Genomic DNA, 20,751 nt, shown 5'->3' on the forward strand with positions numbered 1-20,751 from the left:
TCCTGCGTTTGCATAGCTTGGATCCTATCAGCAGACCTTTCAAACTTCTGTTTGTTACTTGCTCCAAAACAAGTGATTCCTCATGCAATGCCTCATTTTGAGGAAGATAGCTGCTCCGATGCAAAGAAACGGCAATTCTGCACTTTTTTGCCTCCACCTCTCAAATCAGTCTCAAATGGTGGCACATGCAGAATGACATTTTGTCAAAGTGCAGAGTGTTCTTCTAACAAAGCCAGACAGTCATCAACAGACAGTTGGGTGTTTTGAAAGACAGGCCACAATGTCTGGGGATGAGCCAGCCAAATTCCTTCCTCCCCTCCAGAAAAGACTTTAAAAGAACTTCAAAACTATTCAATACATCTCAGCTATCACAATCTGAAATTACATGACAGTCTTACAGTAAGGAACATAACAGATGAGGTACTGTAACACAGAAGCTCTTCATTAACTTGAAACAGTCATGATTTTAACAGCTACGTTGAAGTGATTTTTGCAAGCAGTGGACAGTTCTTGTCAAAACAAAAATTAAAGATAATTTCAAGTTTTCTTCCTTCTAAATAATCTTTAGTAAATGCTATAACAGGTGTGTTTATCTCCCTGAATGCCAGATATGCTCAGCTAAATGTAAAGAAAAGCCCAAAAGTAATCCTGAGATCTTACTTTTCTTGGACTGTCACTATATTTTAGTAAAGATGTTTCTAGCCAAACTACATCTTCAGTTTCTCCTGCATAGACACTCTGGATAAAAATCATGTACCTGTTTACACCTGGGCAAGCAAGGTAGCCTTTGATAGATTTAAATAACTGAAACTGAGCACTAGTGTAATAAAAAGCCTAGTTGGACTTGTATGTTGATGATTTACAAGAAAAGCAGGAAAATATCAGTCCAGTTCTGATCTCCTCCTACCAGTCTGCCTGGGAGGTCAAGGGCAGGAATTGGTTACAATGGTGGTATGCACACATCAAACACTCCTGAAACAGTGAAATGGATAAGAGAAGAGACAACATTTAGAACGAAATTCTTTACACTTTGTTGAACCTGTTAGCATTTCCTCTGAGTGTCAGCATTGTGCCTAGTGATGGACAGTCACTCCTCTTGCCATTCTGGTGAAGGGCAGATTAGTGTCTTCCAATACAAGGTGGTCACCTTTATTTCCTTAGGATGGCTACAGACGTCGCGACAACAGAGCAGAGAAGATAACGGCACAATGCAATGAAATAGCTGGTCAAACACTATGCACCCCACGCAAACCAAAAGGATAGCCCTCCTCCACAGGACACAAATGTTTGTGAGAGAGACTGATCTAAGGACCAGTATGAACAGATTTTAACTCGCTAGAAACTTTAGAAGATATTCAGATTTTTAAAAAGTTGGATAATTAATAAACACTTACAAAGCACATAGCTGTAGATTTTTCTTAAACTCATTAATCTGTGAAAATGACTTTTCCCCTTCCTTCATGCATGCAAACCCATTCAAATACCAGATCCTCAGATTTTGACTCAGTTGAACCTAAGATGACACTTTCTTACTCCTTGGGGTAAGAGGTAATAATTAGGTGAGCTAGTGACATGTCAGCAACATAGAATCTAGCAACACCTGGGCTGATGTGATGGTTTGGTTGCACAGCTCAAAATATGCTTCAGGCCTTGAAGAGTGGGACAGGAAAGCAGTAGAAAAGGACATGACATGATGGACACTGTACAAGTTCTTTCAGATAAATTGAAGTCTTAGCTGAATCTGTGTCCCTGAACAACAATCACTCAAAAGCCCTGCTTTTCTAAACAGTCAGAACATGCAAAAACTCCAGTTTTAAATGTTAGGTTGTAATATTCAAAAGCAGTCAGCCCTGATCAAGTTCTGCTTCAAATAAATCTCCTGGCAATTATCAATGGGATCAGCATTAGGACTGATGCAGAGCGATTATACAAAAAGAAATCTGAAATGTAATATCTTCCTCCCGTAGGATTGATGTTCATGACCGATGTTCATCAAAAAGGCAAAACATCAGGCTGAAATATTTAAGTTCCAGGGCAGCTAGACCTCAGAGCCACTACTTTCCTGGCACAAAATGAGCAGCTGGGTGTAAGAGAAACGTAGAATCCATTGCACATCCTGTATCACAGGCTGAGCCCTTTTTATTCCCTGTTCCCAGCAGTCCAGGACCAGAAGCAGAGATTTCTGGAGTTCTGGCTAGTATCCCATAGCCCAAGGAAACAGGATTAGGAGGCTGACTCATGGTGCTTGAATATTAGGGGAGTGAAAGAGCTGCCTTCTCTCACGCACTACCACTCTTCCCCTTTCACCCCCCATCACTCCCTGACCATCAGATCTCCTCTACCCAGTCTTTCCATCTTTACCAAACCCAACTCATCCCCACAATCTGCTTTGTTTCCACAAAATAGACTTTTGCTAACTAAAGGATGCATAGAAAAACCTCAGATCACTTCAGAGGAGGTATCAATACTAGATGGGAGAGAAACTTGTTGCATGTCCTAGAACAGCAATGCATGCTTTTAGATTTAAAGTTACTTGTCTTCCGCCTCTTCTTCCCCCAAAGGATAGTTTTGTAGTAACTCTTCCTTTACCACAGGCTAAAATGGATAAGAGGTGGCAGAGGTTCTAAGAAGTGTGTGACCATGAATGCCAAGCCCTGCCTAGAGAGTTAGTCCAAGCACTGTTGAGCAGACTTGCTCACATTCACCTAAAAGATTCAGGTACTTTCAAAACAAAGGAAGAGCTTTCTTCCTCTCTCAAAAAGCCCCAAGATTGTTAAAAAAACAAATCAGTGTTTAAAAACCTAAAGACTTGAAACATTGTCATTCCACAGACAACTCTGACCAGGTCCTAATCCTCTGTGCATCTTCCTCCTGAAATCAAGACAGCCTTTGACAGAGCATCCACAGCTATGATCAGTCTTTGGCTAAATTTGCATAAGATTTCTAGAACAGACAGAACCTGACATGGGACAAACATTACAGCCCGAAAACTTTACACACAACACCTGATATACGGAAATTTTCTTTCTGATTTCTCTCTGTAAAGGATAAAGAGCATTGTGGAACTGATCGAGGTGTTTAATATAGTGGTAGCACAAATTTCAGAGCTGCAGGGAGCAGCAGTGACAGAGTTAAAGAGAAAACTTTACCTGTCAACTAACCTTGTAATCCATCTGAAATAACACAGTTATGTACTTGGCTTTGTAACAGTTAGCACAAAGAATACACTACCAGGTTAACAAGATTTGCCAGCAGAAACAAGGTGTGTCAGCAGTCTTCAACAGCATTTTGTCAATGAACACTGCCAGGTTGGGTTTAGCACCACCTGTCCTGGTCAAAACAGTTACCTTTTTCTCAGGCCAACTCTGAATCTAAGATGCACAGACAAAACTTGAAGTAACTGAATGTCCTTGACAGTCTGTAGAACTTGGAGATGACACCTTGACCAATACTGTCATTCATTTTATTTCCAGTACGACCCATAGTTCTCCATGTTCTCTTGCCATAGCCTGCATACCAAGATCAATTGCCAAATGTGATTCTCCTTCAGGAGACCAGTAAAAGTTTCTGTTTATTGTATCCCTTCCCGTTATGTACCACACAAAGTCTTGAGGCAAAAAACTGAGCTAAGGAACAAAGAAGCCAGGAAAAGATGAATGAACAAATCCACTACCCTCATCGTAACTGTCATCAAGGCATTCATACCACTCCAAATAGATTCCAAAGCACGGCCCGAGCTTTGCTTTTTAAAACAGTGTCATTACTTGTCCCAGCCTCCCTGATTTCTCAGTTTGGACAACAGCAGGCATTTACAGCAGTCCAACCAGTTGTATTATAAAGCATACATCTGAAATGAAGCTCAGGGAAAAATCTGCAGAGATAACTAAGACTTAAAAACCCCATCTCATAGATGCATAGATGGTATGTAGGAGGTGGAAAGAAGCACTGCTAAATCTGTTACCTTTCCTGTGAATGATGAGCACACCACCCGTTCCAAAAATAGACTATGAAGGAACCGTGATGCTAATGACAGAGAAAAGTAAGTTCACTACTCTGGTTTAGACAGGAGGACAGCTGTGTGTGAACACATGCCCTCCTTCAAAGCTACTAGAATAGCTATTACTTTTTTTTTAAAAAAGGTAAATACATGAATTTATTGGAAACGATAATGTTTGAAAAAATTCATCCTCATTTCAAGAAGCTGTTCTATAAATTCTAAGCTAACAAAAGGAAACAAGTGACATAAAGCTCCTAGAAGTTCCCATCTTCCACCTGTTGGTCTGACAGACCTGTGCTACACTGTCACAACAGCCATCACTAATCCCTCCTGCCCTCATCCTTTAAATTTCTGCTATGCAAATGTATGCTTATAATGGAGCAGTACATAGCCTGTCTCCATGCTGTGGACAAAGAAGAACATTTAGCTGCTAAATGCATTGGTCCAGCACCATCAAATACAGCAAATGCACTTCAGCCAAATTTCTAAGACCACGGTAGGGGAAAATCTTTCTTCCATCTGACAATCCATGTGAAACACATTCATATTTACATCACCTTTCCAGTGACTTTTCTCTTGACCTGTTAGAATAATTTTCTCCAGAGAGCCAAATTAATTCAGCCTCCAGCTCTGTTTGAGCTCTGATCTTTCTCTACAAAATCATTTACATACAGTATGCCTATCTGAACTCTGTCAGTTATATCTTGAGGGATTTGTACGATGAAGTATCACACACACAAAATTAAAAGCAACCCAACCATTAAAACTGATGCTACTAGGAAGCTGAAGAGAAACATTTGTTCAGATCAACTACACAAAGCATTAGCCAAGTCATACAGGGGTTAAACAAGCATCTTAGAGTGCAGTTCTTACATGGCTAAGATATGCTGTGTGTTAAATAATGAACTGAAGTGTTTGATGCCACAGTCAAATGCTATTATTTTTAATTGCCATAAGTGTATTCATTAGGCAAAGCATACGTGTTTCATGCACACATCATCTATAAACTGCATTATGCATATAAATTCTACCAAACTGGCCAAAGACTGCATACATGCTTAGAATTAAACCACACATTTCAACACCTTTAAAATATTAACTGATTATAAATTATTAGCTTAATTATAAATACTTCACATTAGAAGCAATCAGAAGCTCGTAGTCAGTTGTCAATACTAGAACTGCTAACAGGTTTTAGGGCTTCCAACCTCCTTCCTAAAGGCTCACACAAAATTAAGAGAAGCTCCAAGTCTCAAAAGTGTTCTCTACCCTAGCTCAGTTGCCCTTGTAATTTGTTTCCCTAAGCATATTTTGCATTTCTAGCAGTAAAAATAATTTTCTTTAGATGCAACAGTTTGTTTCAACTACTGGCATCGTCCCTTCTTCAGCTTGAATGGACACTCCCTGTTAGAAATACTGTCTCTACGGATAAAAACACATTTCTCATGAGTGACACTCACCCTGACAACCCAATTGAATTTTTCACACCACTCCAAGGCAATCAATGCATGTCCATTTAGACCACAGTGCACCCTTTGGGCCATAAAACCATCAGAGAGAATTAGTAAAAAAAAAAAATAAATCCACATATCTTCATTACATATAATAGCACGTGAAGAAAGGATCGCATTTCACTATAAAAAGGTATAGCAAAGGCTGGCCAAAAAAAGCCTAGAGCCTTTGCTTTGTCCCACAGCCACAGATAAGAAATATGTGTGGCTGACATAATACTGGCAGGGTATCAGCTGCTCTAGGTGATGCTCCTTCCACACAGGATGGAGTAGGAGGTGGGACAGAGGGATTAAGCAGCTTCAAAGGCACAAATCCTTTTTTATGTGCTTCTGAAGGAAGCGCAATTACAGACTGCTCCTCTTTCTGTTTGTAGCTAACCTACTAAGCAGGGCAAAAGAAGTTCTTTATTTGCTCTGCCTCCTCATCTTGAACTTCATTTTGACTTTTCTGACCCCAGCCTGGCAAATCTGCTTGTGCTTTGTTAGCACATGCCCAGGAAACAACTCTGAAATCTAACACCAAAAGCTTGGAGGGCAATCAATATGTCCAATACATTTCAGAATCGGGTCCTCTGCCTGTTTCACTCTTGCAAAAAGCATGATTTTTTACAGGACAGCTTTAGCAGCTTACACCTCCAGTTTCCTCACAGGGACTATTTTGCATTAGACAAGCCACTGTCAAAAAAAAGTTTGCAATCTAAATTTTCAGATGTATTTCTGAGACATTCAATGTAGCTTTCTCCAGTAACAAATTCCAGTCTACAGATATATCACAGAAAGTTTTGAAACACTTTGAGATAAGGACTTAAAAATTGAAAAATTATTACCAATAATCCTTACACAGGCCACTTAACTTTCTCTGAGCAACAGATTTGACACAGCTGAAAGCAGGTGAGAGCCAGTTTAATGAGTTTACTGTAGAAAAGATGGGTCATCTCTTCTCTTTCATTATGTGCTAGAAGCTTTGAAGAAGTCCCAGACATCCACAGGCTATGTACAAGCTTTTACCTATTAATGCATAGATTTTTTTAGGAAGTTCTATCAGCGGTCAAAATACCCACTAAAATGATGTATATCATGCCACTGGTATTTGTTGATTATCACTGCTCCTTGTATAAACTTTCTTTCTATAATAGTAATAACAGCACTGCCAGTAATTAGGTAATCCTAATAAAAGCATTCTGCCTTCTTTCTTTCTTCTTCTCTCTCCTCTTAACCTACAGGTGGGGTTTATTTGTTTTTTTAGGAGATGACATTCAACTGATATCCTGAAAATACAGATTAATCTATTTCTCCACAGAGAGGTATTTCCTCCACATTTCAGTCTAGAATCATTTTGAAGTTTATACAACCCTCATCACATCAATCCAGGACCTCAATTTGCCACGCATACCTGTTAAGCATCCCACTGCAGTGCTTTGCTGAATAGAGGCTGGCAGACAAGCACATCTTGCAGTGCTTTGCCAAAATGTCACTTCAGCACCATAAACTTTCATTGCTAGCTAAAAAAACCCTCCAGCTGCAATGTTTGGCTTTTACAGTATCAGCAAATGGCACCAGTTATCATCACAAATTCCTGAAGATAATGACTTCCAGATAGGAACTGAATGAATCACATTTAAGCTCCTTACCTTCCAAGGCTTACACACTTCATCTTGGCCAGCAGAGGAAAGGAACACTGAAACATGGCAGAAGATGCTAAGAAGTCCGTTATTACCCATTAATGTTTGCAAGCTTATAAAACCTGTACCTTAAGTTGTACAAAAATGCCACTATGACATTTGCCCAACTATCATGGATTACATAAAACTATTTCCTATCTGAAACAGCCACATCTTTTGCGCAACAGTGGGCAAGAACAGGAATAGTTGGCATGAATATGAATCATCCCCAAACGAACTTAAACATATTCCTCTCAGCAAGCAGCACCTTCTTGAATATTTAACATGGGATTGGCAACTATTTAAAGCAGGGGGGAAAAAAAGATACATTTCTCCATGAAATCTTACAGATGGATGCATACGAAAGACTGGGACACTGTGAAACAGAACCAGTCCCACGTTAGCCTGTGAGACTTGCATAATGCAATGGCCATACATACACAGGGGAGACAGACACAGCAGCCTGGAACATGCTATGGGAGCATATTAGGTTAGTTAGAAAGGAAATCGGAGATGGAGGATACAGGAGGTGGAAGGGAGACTGGAGTAAAGAACACAAGAGGGAGAAAAATCAGCATAGATTGCAGACAAGCAAACCCTTATAATAAATGCAAAAGTCAGTCTCCTGTTAAAAGGATGAGGAGCATCACAAGTTAAAGAAATTAAAAATTGTGTTCTGCTATTTGTAGATATTACAAATATTATCTCATTATCACAAAATATGAACAATTCCTAGTGGAGAATGTGTTCATCCTTCTATCAGCTAACAAACAATTGTTCTTGGAGACCAAGGGAGATAGGCTCAATCAGTTTAAGGATGGGGGTGCTTTATTTCTCCAGGGTCAAAGCTAAATCTGTGGTTAAGCAATTGCTAGAACACAACAAGCAATATGATGCCACCCAAAAGCTCCTCAACTTAATTCCTCCACAGGTAATTAGCAATACATTATGGTCAGAAGTAGCAGACCCGGAACATCAGTCTGCCCTAAAATGTTATCTCACAGCATGAAAGCCATTAGGAAACCAGGAAAACTCACAAGACCTTTACATTAAGCTTATATTTGTTCCTGAATTAATGAAAAACAATAGCCTCCAGGATATTTAAATAACAACATACAAGTTTCTTGCCTTTGACTCAGGTTCTGCTTGAGTCACAGATGTCAATGCATGGAAATGCTTTGACACAGAGAACATTGTCTTCCTTTAAATACTGCTATTTCGCTCTCTGAGAAAAAAAATATTGACAACATGCCCCACAGCAGGAAAGGCCAAGCACAGGTTGCAATTCAAAATCCCCCCAGCACTTCACTAGTCTCTTCAACAAACACAGGAGCTCCAGCACTCCTACCTGGAGTCGATCTTTCACTGTCTGTTTTTTCCTGAGTATTGTTATTTTCTGTGCATATTCATCTCTATCTTGCCCAGCCTAATTTTAAATATGTCAAATAGCGGTGGTCAGAGTGAAATAAAATTAAGCTACTCGTGTCCAGAAGCACTACCAGAACATGCACATACCTGCTGAGAAGAAAGTGACAGGTAAGACCTTATCATAAAGCAAAAGGGTAAAAATCATGGGATTTCCTTGCTGTCTTTGTGACTTCTGTGGCCTTCCTATTTATCAACCTCTTTTCTGTGGGCATTGTTAGCACGTTTCACCAAATAAATTTGCTTGTAAACACTGGAGTCTGCTTCAAGCACTCTGTACTGTTCTTTACTGTGCCATTATGCAGCATCAACATATACTAATCTACATACGTGGGGGCTTGCGCATGTGAAAACATGAAAGAAAAACAGAACTGTATTAGTGAGACTGCATTAAGTGGCCTCAACTGTCATTGTTGAATTTAGTTTGGAACAAATTACAAATCATTGAATCGAAGCCACTTGCACTCCAATACAGAGCATTCATACAGGATTGTAATGCAACTTCACAAGTCTACTGAGATTCATACCTCTGTCCAACCTAGATGACTCCTGAGCTTTCCCATCCAAAAAACAGGTGTACTGTCATGAGGGTAAGATTTGACTGTGTACATAAGGCGGATTCAAAACCTTAATATCACCTACCTATGGTTGCTTTATGATTAATGATAAATCAGTTTCCTGTTTCAAGAATTACAATACACCATTGTTAATTCTAAGACCAGTAAGAAAAGCCCTACCAAAATAAATCAGTCCAGCTATATTACAATCAAAGAGATATGTCAGTTCACTGACAGCTCCACTTCCTTCATGAATTCAAAGAAACAGCTAACAAATGCTCTCTCTTGAGAGGGGCCTTCTGTGAATCAGCTTCTGAGCAATGTGGATCCCCTAATGAGGAATCCCTCTCCTCATTCTTCCACTCTCAATCCATCTACATACATTAAAGGAGATATCACTAATTGCTGCTAAATATCCCTTCTGTTTTGCAGCAGTCACTCATAGATTATGCATAGATCAAGAAATAAAACAGTAAGGGAAAAAGTAAAACCTATCTCAAACTATGTGCTCTTCACATATTATGATTTAAATAGAGATTTGAAAGCAAGTATTGTCTGATCAATGTTCAGTTGTGACTACTCGAGCAGGCCTTCTCCTATACATCATCTGAAACACTTTGGCTTCCTTGAGGAAGATTTACTGTCTGCTAGTTATCCTACGAGAAACCACAGCATGCAAGCTTTCCAAACCACTGCTGTAATTGCTCGTACAGACCAAGCATGGTTGGGCTCACCCTGAACAACTTAAAATCCCACTCCTCTGCATTGCACCACAAAGCAGAACTGGCACTGCTTGGTTCAAGTGTAGAGGGTTAGACCTCTGGCTGCTTAGAGGGCTTGCTAGGGATCTAGATTATGTATATTTAATCATAAACTTATCCTTTCTCTACTGTGACCTTATATTAGATCCATAATTGCCCTCCTCAACTAATTCTTGTAATTTAGATGTTGCTGCACCTGTGCAGCCTGCTCACTCTAGGGTCTACAGGAAAGTATCAATTACTGTATCAATGGAGGCTATTTCTGCATTTGCCAAACCAAAGTCTTATTAAAGTTTCTTTGCTTTATTCAAAGCTTGACTTTTGCCTTGTAATAAGCTCTAGAGGAGATGAATAAACCTGCTTATTACAACAAAAGAACAACAGTTTAAGTCTCATGTAACTTGCACTTACTGTCCTGCTTCTCATTGGGGTCTTTTAGCCTTTTGGGACATCCGCTGGCTAATAGCATAAAATGTAATGAAAAGGTGGAAAAGCTCCCCTAATTCCTTCTCTGAAGAAGGAAATGGAATATCTCTGCTCCGTAGCTTTTCCTTCGTGTTTTTGATCTAAGCTTTTCAAGATTAATTAACATATCTACAGACTGGAAAAAAGATGGGAAACAGTGATCCTTCAACAAGCCAAGCATCTTTTAGAGTACACTGTGCATAAAGATGGTCAGAAAACTAAGAGATATTAATATTCTATCAAAATGCATGGTTCTACCCAAACACAAATTTTGCCATGATTAGACCTATTTCTGGAACCTTATTCACAAAGAAGTACATTAAAAAAAATCAGTTTTAAAAGTTTCAAGAATTTTCCATGTGGCATGTCAGTATTATGACACAGTAGGAAATAAAACGTGCAAAATATATCTCAAAGTTAAAAAGAGACAAAATGAAAAAATGCCCGTTTCAGCTTTTTCAAGTGCTAAGCAAAGCATTTATATTGTATGCAGGTAGAAAGGGGACTACTAAAACTGTGATCGGGGCTTTAACGTTGGGCATTTAAACTTTGCAGTCTGCTATCCCAGAGAACTTCAGTAAAAGTCAAATATCAATCCTAAATGTCTGGTCAATTTCTGGCTTATTTCTAAATTGACCTCTGCATTTTTAAAATTCAAGATGTAAAGTGCAAACCCTAAAGATTTCATATTCAGGTTTGTTGGGGTTTTTTTTAAACTACAAGTGATAATTGAAACTTTGGGAACACGCAGGAATCTTAGTTTGCAACAAGACAAAACAAATCTTTGAAAGATGAGGTATCACTTGCATTTCAAAAATGGGCATTTAATAAAGCAGAAAAGAAACCTCTGTTCTGCCACTAAGACAAATTTACAGAGGTGTTTACAGGGTCTGCATCCCTTCTCATGGTAAGATTGCCCAAATGAACAAATAGCAGCTGTCTGGAGTACACCTTGATGCTTGGTGTCAGTCAAAATTGAGTTACTCTCATCTCATCAAAATTATAAGATGTTTCATCATGTCTTTATTCTCAGCAGTGCCCAATGTCTCATGGAGCTTGCCTTTAAAAAGAACGAAAAAGGTTCCTACATATTGGTATATTTAGTTATGGTGATTCCCCAAAGTGGATTAACTTTGTCTGTAAGCAATATATAATGGTCCATGGAAGAATTCGGCTGTTTGTAAGACTAGTTATTCTGGCCAAGAAAATTAATAAGACAAGAAATAGTCTGCACCTGTGGGGTCCACTGCACTGAATGTTTATGCTAGGACAGTGTTGGAATTCTAAGGAGTCCCAGGAAATACAGGCTGGGAGGAGGGGAAGAAGATAGAGCAAGGTTGACATCGCTTTCATTCTTCTATATTAATTTTTGTATTAATTTCAGTTAGCAAGGGCTTTTAGTTAAATAGTATTTTCTATGGAAAAAATGCCAAATGTCTAAAATGACAGTCTTCTCACTTAAAATCTTTTTTTTTCTCTGAAAGCTTGCTAATTAAACCATGAGCTATATTACCTGCTCTGTAAGTATATTATCTATCCACATTATCGCTACTGTAATTTTATGTTTGTGTTTACAGTGCTATTTACTGTAAACATATTAAATTAAAAGACACTCTAGAAAGAAAAAGGATTTAGCACATACAGATACCAAACATGATCCATACAGATCATATAGATCCCAAACATGGTAAGGACAAGGTCTGCTATTCTATTTACTTTAGTAAGATCTACAGTACACAAAATCTGTTTAATTGTATCTTTGCATGGTAAAGTACCTTGAGGTTTCAGCTTGACTGGCGATTTTGGTGCTAGACCAGTATAAATAAAACTATTCACAATAGAAATCATAGAACTTACCAAGTGATTTATTCTTGAGATGCTAGAGAACCAAATGACATGAATTTAGTGAGGTTAAGAACTTCGATTCGTTATTTACCTATCTGAAAATAATAAACTTTTAAATCCCTATTTTGTTCTCAGTCAGTATTATTGATATTACTAGATATTCACTAGTTAGTACCCCTCCATACTAACTGGATCTATATGTTTGTGCTGAGCTGAAAATAGAATATTCAAAATATTTCACAGCTTTCATAACTTAGAAAAAAAATGTTCATTTTTACAGTAAATGCAATTATCATTAATTTTTTTAAAAAACTTAATTATTTTAGAAGCACACTCACACTGTACACAGAAATAAAACATGCACAGGCACAGAATAAATTTAAAACAAGTGTTTTATCTGTATAACCCAGTACTTCAGGTTATCATTTTCTCTTAACAGAGAAAAGAAAGCATGAAATAGAGAAGCAACTTTTTTCCTGCTTCCAGTAAAAATCACAGAATCATCTAGGTTGGAAAGGACCTTGAAGATCATCCAGTCCAACCATTAACCTAACACTGACAGTTCCCAACTACACCATATCCCTCAGCGCTATGTCGACCCGACTCTTAAACACCTCCAGGGATGGGGACTCCACCACCTCCCTGGGCAGCCCATTCCAACGCCTAACAACCCGTTCTGTAGTCCCAGTGATTACAAATAATAGTATTATTATGGGCAGGTTTTAAAATTAGGCTCAAATTTACAACTAGTTTATAAAGAGTTAATCCATTTTTAACAGGCTGTATGCTAAATCCTAGTATGCATTTGAAATAACTTGTGAGTAGATGCATGCTGAAAATGCATGAAAACTTCTGGAATCTAAAAATCCTTAAAAATTGTTCTGTCATTTATTAAAATGCTACTTGTAGTACGTTAACCCTTTTATAATTAATTCAAGCCTACTAACTGCCACTACCCTTGCATGTTAAAAGCAGTGAGTTTCTGCCAAAGCATAAGTCCCCAGGGCAGCCCTCAGACAGGTGCTATCAAGTCAGCCCTGCTGCTCACTAGTCTCAGCTGTCACTGCACTACCCGCTTACACAAGCTGCAGGGTGGGTGGGTGACAGCGTGGTGTGACAGCAGCCCTCCAGCCTGGCCTCAGTTGCATGGTTAAACCTGTGCTTCATGGTCCAAAGCACACCAGTATTAAAGGCTGCACTAGGCAACCTCGGACAAACTTTGAGAAAGCATTTTACCAAGAAGCTACTTAGTATTTCCTTTGCATAAATAATGTTGTATCCACAGGTAAAGAAACACTAGGACTGTTTTCATTTAGCTGAAAGTCAATACCAGTCTTCCATCACAGCACAAGAAAAATGCCAGTCACCATGCCAGATTGCAGGCTTTCACACAGGCAAGCAGATCCCTAGTAGCAGATCCCAGCAATAATCATTAGTTTAGATGGGCTTCCAGACACATGTTTGGAAGCAGCTGATCTCAGCAAGGACCAGGGAGTTGGACTCGATGACCCTTATGGGTCCCTTACAAATTGAGACATTCTATGATTCTATATTTATTTCAAAGTCCCCGATTCTGTAATTGATGACACATAAGCAAACTCCTCCAGCTGCATGGAGGTTGAGTTTATAGTAGTTCACAGAATAATGTGGGTTGAAAGGGGTCAGTCACTGTTTGCTATGCTCAGTTAGAGGATTTGGACTTGATTATGCAGGGTCCATATGAACTGCAAGAAATAATTTACCACAAGTTTAGAAGCCAACTGAAATAACAGATTACTGGCTAATGCCTTTCAACCTTCTGTGGAAAAATAGCCTGTCATCATGCTTCTATCCACTTTGAATGGATACGCTTCATTTGCCATTCTCTGTCAAATCCCATGACTTGCTTACACTGTGTTCATTCTGCACATGGGATACACAGACATTTGCTTTAGGACAAGTCCAAACAGATGTCCATAGGAAGAATAACCTGCCAAAGGCACTGGCTACCCATGCTGAAGCTCAAGGAATGAATTTGCTAGTTGTGGACTCTTACTCACAGTTTAGAACAGACTAGAGATATCAGTCTTAAGAGACATAACCTTACAGAGATAAAATATACAAAATTACATTGCTATTTTGATTGTATGCCTGGTTGGCACCTTCTCTTATTTCAGAAAGACTAACCCTGTTTCCCACAAAGGACCTATGTTCCCTGGTCCCCACCCAACTGTCAGTTTACCTGGAAAATCCAAGCAAAAACATCTCTCTCATATGCCTCTGAACTGAACAGGAATGCAAAAATACTAGGTTTTAGAATACATTTACACAATTCAATTTTGATGGTAACATTTTTGAAATGGCTACTCATCCCTTGCAAAACCAGTAAGAGACAAAGCAGTCTGCTAGGAGCCATAGATACTAATCAGCTAGGTGGCCATATTGCAAGGATGACTGAGAATCTCACTCTAAAAATAACAGTTTTAAGTTTCAAATGAATAGTTTTACATATCTAAAGAACAAAGCACCAGTTCAAAATAATGATACTATTTATAGGGCTATGGAATAATACGTGTGTACATTATGGGTGTTCTTTAATGTCACAGATGTGATTTTATTCTGTTACAGCCATCATGACTCATATTTAAGCCTTACAATGTACAGAACAGTATTAAATGGAAGTCAGAAGAGATTTGCTTCACACTTTATAAGGATCTATATGTATATATTAAGCTTAAGATAAAAAATATTAGGTATGGTCAATACTGAAGTAGGTAATTGTGTATTACAGCAATGATGATCCTTATGACACTGAGTTTGAAGTGATACAAACAGAAAAGAATATTCTCAGTGTAAAACTATGAAACAGCTTTAGCAGAAACTAGGGGCATAGACTACTGTGGCCATGTCATATTCATGTATTCCCTGGAAGTTTATTAGATACTTGATTTTGTAGATCTTCAACATAGCTTTTACAAGGGATCAAGGTCACATCAAAAGCAAAATTTTACTTATAGATGAACAAAAAAGGACTAAAAGCCCCCCCAGGAAAGCTGCTTTGAAAGAGAACAAAACCACCTGTGAGATGTTTTCAAGACTAATCCACCACAGTGGAGTGAATGCCTACCACAACGTAATGCCCGTTTTTTCCCCCCAAACTAAAGCACCAATAGGATTTGTCAGGCAGACAAGAATACACTTCAGTAACAGATAACGATAAAAAAAAAAGTTTTTAAGGATTTAATTTTAACAGCTCCTCTGGTCACTAACTGGAAATAAGACACACCATAGAATTTCTTCATGCTAAATCCGTATGACACCCATATTTTTGTGCAAATGCCAATACTGTTCATAATTCTATTTTTTTCTAACACAGAAAACAGTACAAAAAGAGATATTTGTCTCTTCTGGGTTATTTTCATGTCCAAACAACACTATACACATTTTGGAAAACATAATTTCCACCAGCTCTCTGGGCATCACTTTTCACCTAGTGTAAGTGGAAGATTGACTGCAGTGTACCAGCAGCAAAAGTGTAGTAACTCTTGGTATTGTACAAATACTCGTTCAGCTCAGTGCTGGAATAAAAATATCTACAGGGTGTTTTATAGGATGAGCTAGAGCAAATTTAATCTGAAGAATTCAGAATAGTTTGGAGATATTTCTGAGTTTATGTCATTATATTCATGGAAGATAGTGAGTCTCCAGCTAGATCCTGGCCGTAGATGCAATGTATCTAACCAGTCAGTGGATTGGTACACAATCCCTTCTGCTCTTCATCTGCAGAACATACAAACTGTGCTGTTAAACCTGAGATTCGCTCTTTGACCATTTAGCCCTAGCAGGTTGCTTTTCAATCCTGAGTTATTTGGAAAAAGAGTTGTGTTCACCTTCAATTGTACAGCAATCCTACAGCTGCTGGCCCCCACTAGAGGTTGCTGAGTTCAGAATCACTACTAGATCACATTTTAAACAGAGATCCAAATTTGTTAAGACTTTTCGGAAGAGTAAAGCTAGATGCCCAATCCTGCTCAAGTTCCCAAATCCTGCAGGTCACTCAAAATACAAGCTATAAACAGCAGATATTTCTTTGCTGTTCATTTGTTTAGAACACCACAAATCATCTGGCATTCATAGCACCAACAGACACAAAAGAAAACACTCCATTTGCCCTTCAGTTCAGAGAGGCTGCTCATCGTTCACTTCTTCTTCTGGAAAAGACTGTAAATAAACAAACCTGTTTGGCCAAGTGATCCTTCTTCACCAAGCCAGTGGCTGCAGCAATGTTCCCTGCTCCTTCCACTGTCTTCTGGGCCACTGCTGTCACTCCTGTCACCACAGCTCCTCCAACATTAGACACTTGCTCTTTGGTTTTCTCAGCCACTGAGAAGCAGAAGATGGAAAAACACATTATGGCTCTGAGAGCTGTAAGTTTTTTAGAGAATCTATCACTGACAGCCCAACATCATGAAGAGCCATAAGGCCATTACACTTTGTGTACCCCAAGTGGATCTTAAGAAATGAGACTATCCATCTGGTAACACTGGAGCAACAGAGGTAAAAATAAGCCTTATTTGTGGCTCTATTTCTTTCATGTGAAAGACATTTGACATTTTCATTCACGTCTAGCTGTAATTTAGGGAAGAACAGTCATTACTTAAGGGCCCTTATTATGCCCAACTCACTGTGTAATGTATAATAATTGCATTCAATATATCCCAGTTTGGAAATGTGTTCCAATTAGTCCACCACACACTTACTGCATGTTACAGGGCAAGGAAGACAATGTTGTTTACAGTAGACTCAAAAGCCATTGATTATTCTTTTATTTTTTAAAGTATACTTGATTAATAAGCAGAGCTACTGTTGCTCGGAGAATTTCTAATACAACCTTTTATCTGGTTCTCTGAAATTTTTGGCCCACTGCTGATATGTCTGTCCATATCATACTAATCTACAAGAAGACCAAATGCCAAAGGTGCTAAAGCAAACTGGATCAATAGCTAGCTTCCAAGCCCCAAGGAAACAACAACTCATTTAGCCTACATATACTTTAGCAGTTGCCATTCTACCTTTCAGAATATTACTTGGTTCCTTCTGCTCATTCATCCCCAAGGGCTCTTTCTGACAGCAGCTCGCACTATAGTGAAACCACTCTAAGAAAAGAGAAGGGATGACTTCATGTCTTAAAGTTACATGGCCAGATTTTCAGAAAAAACCCCACATTTACTCATCTAAACAAGGGACTGTTCTTCAAAAACATCGACTGTATAGCTTTGTCATTCTAACCAATCCTATAGCTTCCTTCAGCCCAAATCCCATCTGATCCATAAAACGTATTCATAGCTCTATTTGCACCCTTTATGAGCACAGGATGGAGTCTCCTTGGCAGACAGGACGCCCTTTCAGACACTTTTTTGGGAAGCACATACAGAAGGAAGGCTTTCTATGGATAAGTTAGACTTCTTTAGTTCCTTACATAAGTATCAGTTGTCCATATCACAGGACACACAGCAGAGATTGCTATGGTTGACATTAATAAAAAAAAAAAATATCACATATTGGGCACATTGTTTACCTTTCTAGCTTTTTCCTAATTGTTATTTAAAGACCCAAATAATAAATATCTGCTGACCAAAAATAGAGGCAGATCATTTAGTTGGTTTTGGTCATAACAGAGATAACACTTAATTGGTTACTTTTAAGTTAGTTAGGATGAGGACTAAATGATCTGCCTCTTTTTTGGTCAGCAGATATTTATTATTTGGGTCTTTAAATAACAATTAGGAAAAAGCTAGAAAGGTAAACAAAGGTGCAAAGACGGGTCCGACTTGGAGCCAGGGGAGCTCCGAGAAGCTTCTCACAGTGGGCCACTGCTGTAGCCCCCTCCCCTGCTACCAAAAAACCCCGCCACTCACTCAAACCAGGACAATAGAGCAGGACAACAACGGACTAGTCTGAAACTAGAAACAGAAAAACAGTCTGTTCCAAAGACCTTTCAACCTATAGATGCTAATAAGATACAAATTCACAAAGAATTTCATTGTACCCATCCAGTACTCTATTACCATGCTTCTTCCAGAAAAAAAAAAAAAAAAAGTGTTTTTTGCTGCAAAGCAAATGTTGCCCTCAGGAAAGGTTTAATATAGTGTAGCAAGTGCAAGAAAACATCTATTGAGATGGCCTATTTGATTATTACCAGCTACAGACTACAAAAACTCTGGATTCTACACACGAAGTCTATATAGAAAGTTTTTCACTAGTTCTTGCAAACATGTATCTTAAGGCCTGTGTCCTAGTAACACGTTATATCTTCCAAAGAATATTAAGATCTGTTTGTGCAAGGAGTCTTTCAGAAACAAACTAAGTAATATTATGAGATCAAAACTTGTTTAACACTTTCATATTATTTAGAATGACAAGAAGAAAGCTCAAACAGAGCTATGTAAAAGAAGTAGCATCTTGCAAGAATACGCTTTAAAGTAAGTGATTTTCTCCATGAAATTTAAAAAAAAAAAAAAAGAGACGTGATTTGGGTAAGTTTCACTATTCCTTTTTATTTTTTCCTCTGTCTCATTCCTTTTCTGGGAGAGAACAAAAAAGAAAACAAAGCGAACAGAAGATGTATAAATTAAGGTCCTTTTTATATATATTTTCTTCTGGTTTTGGTTTGGTGATTGTTTTGAAAACTCCCTTTCCAAAATATGTTGAATGGCAGAAAATTTAAACCAGACAATTTCAGCAGGCTTGATGATGACAAAGGATCACAGGCTCCGCTGCTCTTAAGTGGACTCCTCCCTTCTGATAAAGTGATAAAGCATGGTTGCACCGCGTTCATTGTCAGTAGTCATAATTAACTTCATTATCTCAAGATCTTAAAAAAACAAAATGCACCTCAAAGAAAAATAGGAAGAAACAGAGTGAAATCTGGTGTACTGCTGATGATGCAATATAAACCACTTGATTCCTGATGCCACTATTAAAACTACATTTCTCAGACTATGTTGTCATGCCAAGTACGACCACCTACCAAGAGCAACCATCCAGTGGCTGCCATTGCCAGTATTACAGTGTTCTGAGAAAGCTCTGTCTGAAGTCTATTTTCTCCTCACAGAAACACATTACCCTAGGAAAGGCTTGGTACATGCAAACAAAACAAAAAAACACAGAATCAGGCCACTAATGCTGTTACTGGCGCAACAAAAAGATACCTGATAAAAGTAGTAAAAAAAGCAACATATTTAAGATTGCTTCTATTTCAGACACAGCCTAAGAAAGCTAACACAGAAGGTAGCATGAAAGATCTCTCATACACTGCTTCAGAAATCAGAGCCAGACGATAAATCCAGCAAACTATACACATAGCACAGGTTTGCAAAAGAACTCATACTAACAGGAGAAAGAGTCTCTTCCTTTCTGTCTCGAAGGAATACCTAAACACCATCAAAGTTCCTATTACCAGAGTGACTCTGTAAAAAAGCTCCAGCTTGGTGACCCTTCAGCTCTGGAACCCTAGCAAGAGTAGAAATAAAAACAAAATAGACTTCCACTCTCATGTATTTAATTGTTTACACTAAGTAGTAACAGGGGAAAAGCATTAAGTGCACACAAACAAATCAGTTCAGAATGCAGGGGGTTGATACCAACTATTTAAATTAATCTGAATACCAGGTTGTTTAATGATCTTAAGCCACTAAATCTTTGTAAAGCTGATGCCTGCTTTGTACCACAGTGCTGAGAAAGAGTAAGTCAGCTTCTGCAGAGCTCTGCCATGCTATGGCCTGATTACTTCTGTCCACCTACGTAGGGACTGTCCATTCCAGTAAACGATCCTGGGATTGTGTACAATAACCACACCAAGGCTAACTTTGAAACTGAAGTTCTAATATTGACTATAGCACTGTGCAGAAATTATTGGCATTGAAGCTTTCCTTTCCCTACTTATTGTAGATAACAGGGTAACATACAAAATCAATGTGAAGCCATTGGAGCTATTCAAAAAGAGAACTAGTTGCTTTCAATTTTGAACAATAAAAATAGATGAAAACCACAGGATTTCTCTGAGTTACTGAAATTACTCTTACTGCACTAAATACACATTTGAGTATGTATTTCAGTCAATAAGGTTGCCTTAGGTACTTGAAGAACTCATTTACAAAGAAGCCATAAATACATTGAGGGTTCTTTAATTCACACAGTAAGGTAATAAGATTCACAAAATAAGTAAGATACCTGATGGAGTTAAAACAAACACAACAGGAATACCAATGACTAGGAAAGTTAAGAAGAACAAGAATGATCAGATAAAAGAAATAAGCAAAACACCTGAATATAGTTCATAACTTGATATTGTGTTTTGACTCAGCTTCAGGAAACAGACACGTGGTTGAAATATCAAGGGCTTTTCGACCTTGATCTTTTGTACAAACCAGTGCTTTACTTTGATTATCAGGAGATGGACTGTAAATATTTCACCTTTGATACCACACATTTCTGGACACTTATTCCTGAGAGATAAGCAAGATGGATGAATTATGCATTTACAGTCAA

The 20,751-nt window shown here is 38.4% G+C and overlaps 1 protein-coding gene across 4 annotated transcripts in view; it reads right to left on the bottom strand.

The window, feature by feature from the left end:
* Window positions 1–20,751, bottom strand: part of SNCA (synuclein alpha) — a 72,995-nt gene that overhangs the window by 39,265 nt on the left and 12,979 nt on the right. For all 4 annotated transcript variants that reach the window (XM_074866746.1, XM_074866745.1, XM_074866748.1 and 1 more), the window contains one exon: window positions 16,439–16,584. In XM_074866746.1, the coding sequence (XP_074722847.1) occupies window positions 16,439–16,584 (146 nt within the window). The remainder of the gene's footprint in view (window positions 1–16,438; window positions 16,585–20,751) is intronic.

The sequence above is a fragment of the Strix uralensis genome, chromosome 4 (assembly GCF_047716275.1).
Source record: "Strix uralensis isolate ZFMK-TIS-50842 chromosome 4, bStrUra1, whole genome shotgun sequence".
Lineage (NCBI taxonomy): Eukaryota > Metazoa > Chordata > Aves > Strigiformes > Strigidae > Strix > Strix uralensis.